At 40.2% G+C, this 8,344-nt stretch overlaps 1 protein-coding gene across 1 annotated transcript in view; it reads right to left on the reverse strand.

Annotated features, from left to right (window-relative positions):
- The window catches only part of LOC117661223 (flavin-containing monooxygenase 3-like), a 26,195-nt gene extending 18,664 nt beyond the window's left edge, over positions 1 to 7,531 (reverse strand). The window contains exons 1-2 of the mRNA XM_034409845.3: positions 7,415 to 7,531; positions 6,497 to 6,634 (exon numbers count right to left, since the gene is read on the reverse strand). Of these exons, the coding sequence (XP_034265736.1) occupies positions 6,497 to 6,628 (132 nt within the window). The 5' untranslated portion in view covers positions 6,629 to 6,634; positions 7,415 to 7,531. The remainder of the gene's footprint in view (positions 1 to 6,496; positions 6,635 to 7,414) is intronic.
- Positions 7,532 to 8,344: the final 813 nt, after the last annotated feature.

Raw genomic sequence — 8,344 nt, forward strand, 5'->3', positions numbered from 1 at the left:
CTAGCCTGGTGCCTTAACCACTATACTAAGGTGACCAGATTTTAACATTGGTAAAGAGGGACATTGTGGGCGTGGCTTATTTTGTGAGCGTGGATATCTGGTCATGTGACTGGGTGGGCGTGGCTAGCTGGTCATGTGACTGGGTGGGCGTGGCTAGCTGGTCATGTGACCGGGTGGCCATGGCTATGTGTATAGGGTAAGGTGAACAGATTTTAACATTGGTAAGAAGGACACCATTGTGGGCGTGGCTTATTGTGTGGGCGTGGCTTGGAGGCCATGTGACTGGGTGGGCGTGGCTAGCTGGTCATGTGACCGGGTGGCCATGGCTATGTGTATAGGGACTACTCAGAGGGCTGAAAAGTCATTTCTGACAGGTCCTCACACTTTTGACTGGTCCTCACACTTATGACCATCCTCACATTTATGCCCGTGCAGTATTCTTAACAACCATGTCACTCATTTCACAACTGCTTCTCTTCACCATGGTGACAAGATAGGGCAAAAATGTAAAATGTGAGGACAGTCGTAAGTTCGAGGACTGGTCAAAAGTGTGAGGACCAGTCAAAAATAACTTTTTCAGCCCTCTGAGTAGTCCATATGCACAAAAGGACTAACCAGAGGGCTGAAAAAAGTCATTTCTGACAGGTCCTCGCACTTTTGACTGGTCCTCACACTTATGACCATCCTCATATTTATGCCCGTGCAGTATTCTTAACAACCATGTCACTCATTTCACAACTGCTTCTCTTCACCATGGTGACAAGATAGGGCAAAAATGTAAAATGTGAGGACAGTCGTAAGTTCGAGGACCGGTCAAAAGTGTGAGGACCAGTCAAAAATAACTTTTTCAGCCCTCTGAGTAGTCCATATGCACAAAAGGACTAACCAGAGGGCTGAAAAAAGTCATTTCTGACAGGTCCTCGCACTTTTGACTGGTCCTCACACTTATGACCATCCTCATATTTATGCCCATGCAGCATTCTTAACAACCATGTCACTCATTTCACAACTGCTTCTCTTCACCATGATGACAAGATAGGGCAAAAATGTAAAATGTGAGGACAGTCATAAGTTCAAGGACTGGTCAAAAGTGTGAGGATCAGTCAAAAATAACTTTTTCAGCCCTCTGATTAGTCCATATGCATTAAAGGATACAGCAATAGAGAGGGATGAAGGAATGGAAATTAGAGTAGGAGTGAGGGTAAGAGAGGGAGGAAGAGAGGAGGAGAAGGAGAAAGGAAGAGGAAGTAGGGAGGAGAAAAAGAGGGTGGGGGGAAGAGAAAGTAAGAAGGAAAGAAAAGAGAGTGGTGGTAGGTTTGAGGAGAAAGATTGCTGTACAATAAAAAAGATGAAAGGGAAGAAAGCCAACCCCAAGCAAATATAAAGATATTAAGATTAAGAATGAATTGTTAAACTTTAAAGAATAAAAGAGAACAAATATGAATAAATGGCAATAATTAGAAACACACATACAAACATACAATGTATTTTCTTTGAACAGAATATTTGGCTGGTTCACAAATTTAAACAGCGTTTAGTCATTTCAATTAAATTTACAATTTCTATATTTCCTTTTTGCCATATTTATTCCTCATCTATTTTTTTTAAAAAAACAATATTACCCTTCATCCTCATCTCTAATCTTAATCAAATTCAATTTTTCCCTTCTATTCTATATTATACCCCTTCCCATTGTCATCTATTTTTATATCCATCCTCACATTGGTTAATTATGTAATTATGTAATACAGTTGTTTAATACAAATTCAACATTTTAATATAAATCAATTAGTTATATAACTATCTTTTTGTATATTAATCAATATGAACATGAATATTCCAATTATTTCCATGCAATCCAATTTCTTACAAATCAATTAATTATATTTACCAATAATAAACCAAATAATTTCCCCCATATATTCCTCCAAACCACAACTTAACCATTTCTGCTTTCAACACAATATACAATTATTAATAGTATCTCAATTATTACAATTCCCTAGTTAAATAGAGCTTTTTTTCTTTTGTGTTTTAAAATCTTGAACTCTCCTCTTTTGCCCAAAATTTCCCATTGTTTGCAGTTTTGTACCTACCTTTTTTGGTAAAAGAAAAAGAAAAAGAAAGAAATCTCTCTCTGCCTCATTTTGTCATGTTGCAGGTTTAGTTTCGCTTTTGCCTTTGTTTTCAGTATAGCTAGGGGGAAAAAAATCTGCTCCAGGAACTTTTTGCAGCTTTTTGCAGCTAATTAACCTAGCGGAAGCTGTTAACAGGGGCTGTTTTTTCTATTTTTGCAGGCATGGGTCTATTCATTTTTTTTTAACACTGATCAGCTGTAGGTCGGCCCTTTGAAGCCCCGCGGCAAGAGTTTAAAGAGTTTTTTTTCCCTCTAGCCATCAGCGGGGATTCAGGAGGCAGCCGGGACTCAGGAGGCAGAATGAAAAATCGGGACTTTTTAAAAACGCCGCGGGACGCGGGACAAATTGCTCAAAAGCGGGACTGTCCCGCCAAAAGCGGGACGTCTGGTCACCTTACACTATACCATTTTCCATTTAAGGAATTGCACTTTTGGGCCTACTCTAGTTTATGGGAACTTCCCTGATTGATCCACTTGCCTCAGTGCTAACCTTCAACCATTTCTTGAGGACATGAATGTACAACATTGTGCTCTAGCCATCCCTCACCCACTGAGAAGGCAATCTCCACTCATCTTTTTCTGCACTGCATGAAAGTGCTTCTGAGCTGTGCTGCCTCGAGTGGTAGAGTACAGATCCCCTACTACATTTCATTTCACAAGAGGCAAAAACTTCCAATCCTGTCAGTTACTATGTGCTAAAAGCAGGAATGCTGGTCACCTACTAACTCCATGAACATTTCTTTTACAGCTGTACAGGCAAAACAATAAAAAGATGCAGAGTATGGGGGAGGTGGCAAGATGATAGCCACAACTGAAGCTGTGCCTATTTTTTATGCATACTGCAGACTTGAGAACAAGAAATAGGGATGTTAAGGGGAAAAATACTAAAACTCCTGCAATAGATTTCCATAGAAACAAATCTGTAAGCTTTTCCAGAACCAACTCAAGCGGTTGGATCTTTTTTTTTTTTCTTTTTTAAATCCTGAGTCAGATTGACAAGATTTCTGCCACTTTCCCCTTGTAGCCTGAGTGGCAGGAAAAACAACAATAGTAGTATTTTTGTATTTTTCTTTTGCTGCTCCAGGAGGTATTAAAAAACAGGGAATTCTACAATCAAAAGCTGTGGAAAATGCATTACAGACAGAACATCAGCCCAAAGGAGGAATCAGCTGAAATCTGGACATGAACTTCTTAAAACTTCATTTCCAGGTGGTTTACCCTTAGGAGTCCAGCGGTTTAAGGTACAGCCTTCACAAAGACCTTGCTAGTTTCAAAGCAATCCAAAAGATTAAGGTGGCCAGTACTGAGTCAAGCAGCACTTCATGTTACTTAACATGTTTGCACTTGGATTAATATTCTGCAGATGGCTATGAAGGATTGCATAACCAAGACAAAACACCACAGCTTATTCCCAGGCAACAAAAAGAAGACAGATATCAAAGTCCTATCAAATAACACTTATTAACTTGAATACTTATTTTTTGCATTAACTATTGCATTATCTTTTGCAAGCCTACATATAATGTAAATATATATATATATATATATATATATATATATATATATATATATATATATATATATATATATATATATATATATATATATCAGCAGTTGCAAGCTACTATTTGTAATAATAGTAGCTACTTGAAAAATATTTATCTGGAGTATTTATAACTTGCTTTAATCTTCCACTCTGGGAATCCTTACTCACACATTTGCAGTATAAAATATACAACTAAACAAGTAAGTGGAAGCAAAGCAAAGTGAAACATGAACATTCAGATACCCAATTATTTTAAAACTGATCTTAAAAATTTAGCTATAACATTTAATGCTTTTGCAAATTGGAAATGGAAACTGTTCAAAGAGATTACAATATAATAACATTTTTTTGAGTTAAGCTTGACTCCTGGGGATTTCTTACACCTTTCTTGATGAACTATGGAAGCAGTTGGCCACTTCTTAATCTAGCCTACAACAAGAGCCATAAATGATTTCCCAGTTAAAACAAGGGCTCTGTCCTTTATGCCTTCTTATACTAGAGCCAGAGGGAGAAATAGCTGGATGACAGGTGGGAGGTGGGAAGGGGATAGAAGATAAAGCCTGATGGACCCAATGCACAGAATATATGCAGCTCTGGGTTGAACTGTGGAGTCCTTGGTGCTCTTTGAACTCAATTGTTTGCTTATAGACATCATCAGTGCTGAAGTTACCTAATCAGGTAATAAAACATGAAAGTGAACAACCAAGCAGAAACAGCACCAAGAACTCCACAAAGTCTGATGGAGCTGTTGAAGGTGGAGATCATTTTCGTTTCTGCTCTTGCTGAATCCTAGAACAAGAGATTTATGGCTCACCCAATGGGACCAAGATTTATGAATACTTTCACTTAAACAGCTGAAATTGTTCACACTATAAACTATACAATCAAATATGTCAATCCATCAACCAATCAACTAATTTTAGGAGCCAACTCAAGAGAAATAAACTATGTGAAATATCGCTCCTTTTCCATTTTCAAAGTCTGCTTCAGTATCTCATACAATTGTATTCCATTTGGAGAGAAATCTGATGAAGGGTATTTGAAGCCAGCCCAATGTACTTTCACCGCAATATGTAATTAGGTTTATTAAAAATAAAAAGGACCCATTTGCTAAACAGGAAGGGAGGGAGGGAGGGAGGGAGGGAGGGAGGGTAGGTACAGTGGTGGGTTGCCCCCGGTTCACACTGGTTCTATAGAACCAGTAGTAAAACCGGTGGAAAGCTCCGTTCACCGACCCCGACGTCATCAAAACGCTTCTGCGCATGTGCAGAAGCTTCTGCGCTTGCGCAGAAGAGTGTGCGCACACGCGAGCAAAGTGAGGGCGCACACACAGTCCCGCTGTGAACGTAAAGGTAAGTAGAACCCACCCCTGGGTAGGTAGATAGGTAGGTAGGTAGGTAGGTGGGTAGCAGGCAGTAAACTCATAGACTAGCATTTCAAGTTTCAAGTTTCAAGTTTATTAGATTTCTATATCGCCCTTCTCCCGAAGGACTCAGGGTGGTGTACAACCATATTAAAACACATAGATTTATAAAATTTAAAACCAATTAAAATCGAGGATAAAAATTTGGCCCACAAATTAAAATACACATACACCCATGTTAAAATTCGTACTAGGCCAGTCCGGCTTGCTGGAACAGAAGGATCTTAAGGGTGTGGCGAAAAGTACGCAGGTTGGGGCTAAGACAAAGCTCTAGGGGCAGCTCATCCCAGAGGGCTGGTGCCCCCACAGAGAAGGCTCTCCCCCTGGGTGTCGCCAGTCGGCATTGTTTGGCCGATGGCATCCTGAGGAGTCCCTCTCTGTGGGAGCGTATTGGCCGGTGGGAGGTTGTTGATGGCAGAAGGCGGTCTCGTATATACCCCAGTCCTAAGCCATGGAGTGCTTTAAAGGTGGTGACCAAGACCTTGAATCGCACCTGGAACATCACCAGGAGCCAGTGCAGCTCGCGCAGGAGGGGTGTTACGTGGGTGCGCCGAGTTGCACCCATAACCACCCGCGTGGCATTCTGGACCAGTTGAAGCCTCCAAGTGCTCTTCAAGGGGAGCCCCATGTAGAGAGCGTTGCAGTAGTCCAGACGGGAAATCATTCCCTCAAATCTCTAATTGCAATATCTTACATTGGAGTAGGGGGTATTTTTGCAGAACCATGACATCATCATCCTTTGATGATACTACCTCATATTTGACTGTGAATTTTTAGGCACTGATAGCCTAAACCCTTCTATCTTTCTTTCAGATTCCAGGACTGACCAAGTCATCTATCTATTCCCAACTTCCATACATTCAAGCTGTAAGTCTGAAGAGGAATTGTGCCCATTTTTTCTTGAATTCTATTATAGCTCTGTATGATCTGAGACCTGCTCAATGTAAAGAGTAAAGAGATGGAGTAAAGAGATATAGCAATATGAATGACACCTATACTCTACCCCAGTTTCCTAGCCTTGGCAACCTGAAGATATGCAGACTCCAACTCCCAGAATTCCCCAGCCAGCAAGGTTGGGGAACTCTGGCAATTGAAGTCTATACATCTTCAAGCTGCCATGGTTGAGAAACACTGCTCTACCTATTTAAAATATACCATGAACTGAATAAAGCTCCAGTCAGTACTTTTGCATAAACTTCAACACAAGTTTATGTAAGTGTTTCACTACCCATTATAAACATCTCTAATATCCCTGCAAATTCAAGATATCAATTTTTTTGCCAATCAAAAACAGACAAGGGATACACCAGGTATAAGAAGAACTCCAGCATACCTAAGCAGGTTTCAAGCCCAGTACATTTGTCACACAAGTAGGATATTTAAATCTCACCATGAAGCGCCACAATCCACCAATGCTCTCACTCCTCTCAAAGCATGTTGGTTCCAGTCCCTCATCCAGGCAGCATTTGATGGATGCGAGGCCACTCACTCCTGCTCCAATAATTGCTACACGGCATACCATGGTTACCTAATGGAAAAGGAATTGTTCAAACCAAACTTATTCTTACATTAAGAGCCATGGTGGCAGAGTGGCACTATGGTGGCAGAGTAGCACCATGGTGGCAGAGTGGCACCATGGTGGCACATTTACTAGAATGCAGTATTGCAGGCTACCTCACTGTTCATTACCAGGAGATCAATTCTGACTGGCTCAAGGTTGACTCAGCCTTCCATCCTTCTGAGGTCGGTAAAATGAGGACCCAGATTGTTGGGGGCAATATGCTAACCCTGTAAACTGTTTAGTGCTGTAAAGCACTGTGAAGCAATAGATAAGTCTAAGTGCTATTGCTGTTAAAAAATGAAAATGGTACAACAAAATCACAGCAACCAAACACTGATTACAGCTAGATATCCACAGTTGCCCCTTTATTTCTCCACAGTGATGCCATTTTACCCCTTGTGAGTCATTTACCTTAGCCTCTAAATTCTAGGCAAACATTTTAAAAGATCAATAATCTTTTAGGAACCTCATAATTCAAATAGATACACCTGGATTTTTCAGGTGGAAAATGCCTCTGCAAAGAAGATTCTTTCTCAAAAAGATTTTTGGCATTGTCCTGAAGCTTAGAACTTGCATAGGCATCCCTTCCTATACTTTCTGGTTTTAGGAATGCTGTTCTAAGGAATACAGAACAAGAATCAGAGAGAGAAATATTGGTATAGTTTTTCACCCCCTCCCTTCCAGCTCTTGACCTGTTACTCTTATATTTGCCATTCCCTCCACACACAACACACACACAAACCTTACTTCTTTTGGCTGTTGCCCTTCTTGTTCTGTCAGCTTCTTTATAGCATACAAGTGACCCTGGCAAGAAAAGCCAAATATATTTCCCTGCTAGTTTTGGAGGTTGGCTCTGAAAAATAGGAGGAGTTCCTTTAGAGCAAGATTACATAACTTGTGATCTGATTGTGGTTCCTAAGTGTTGGCAGCCCTTAGGAAAAGTGCAATGCACTACACAAAAGGAAAATGAACAGCTCTTTAAAGAAGAATGGGAACTACCTGACTCCTCAGGTATCTGTTGTGGACGGTTGACTTTTAACTTGCTTCTAAATGATTAGAGTTAGGAATGAGCCATGAGCTGGTCAAGTGTGTTAGGAAATGGCTACTAATTAGGCTAGGACAGTTAAATGTCATCAAATGAAAAGCAGTCAAAACAGCTTAGATCTGATATACTGATGTTCAGCTGATAATGACTGAAATTCAAAAAAGAGTTGTTGCTTGTGATCACTATATGATAAAAACATTAACTAAGTTAATGGTTGTTGCAAAAAATATATATCCCATGCTAGAAATCATTAGGAAAGCTTCCAAAGTTGGCACATTTCAAATATTGCAAACCATTTTGATCACTGCACCTCCACAAGCCTACTGTAGAGCTAATGACATTTCAGAAAATGGAATTTAATATTATTGAAAACCAAGAGCAACTTTTAATCAGAAAAGGATATGCAGTTTGCATCCATTTAAGTAAATAAAAAAGCAGGAAAAGGAAAACAAGCCTCAAAAAGGAAATGGGTCTTCCCAATCTAGGATCACAAAAGCAAATTAAATGAGAAATTCAGGCAGTACATTTTTAAACAATGCAGGGCTAACCTATGGAATCTGCTAGAACAGTGGTTCTCAACCTGTGGGTCGGGACCCCTTTGGGGGGGTCGAATGACCCTTTCACAGGGGTCG

Source organism: Pantherophis guttatus, chromosome 3, assembly GCF_059756535.1.
Source record: "Pantherophis guttatus breed Tessera chromosome 3, ASM5975653v1, whole genome shotgun sequence".
In the NCBI taxonomy this organism is placed as follows: domain Eukaryota; kingdom Metazoa; phylum Chordata; class Lepidosauria; order Squamata; family Colubridae; genus Pantherophis; species Pantherophis guttatus.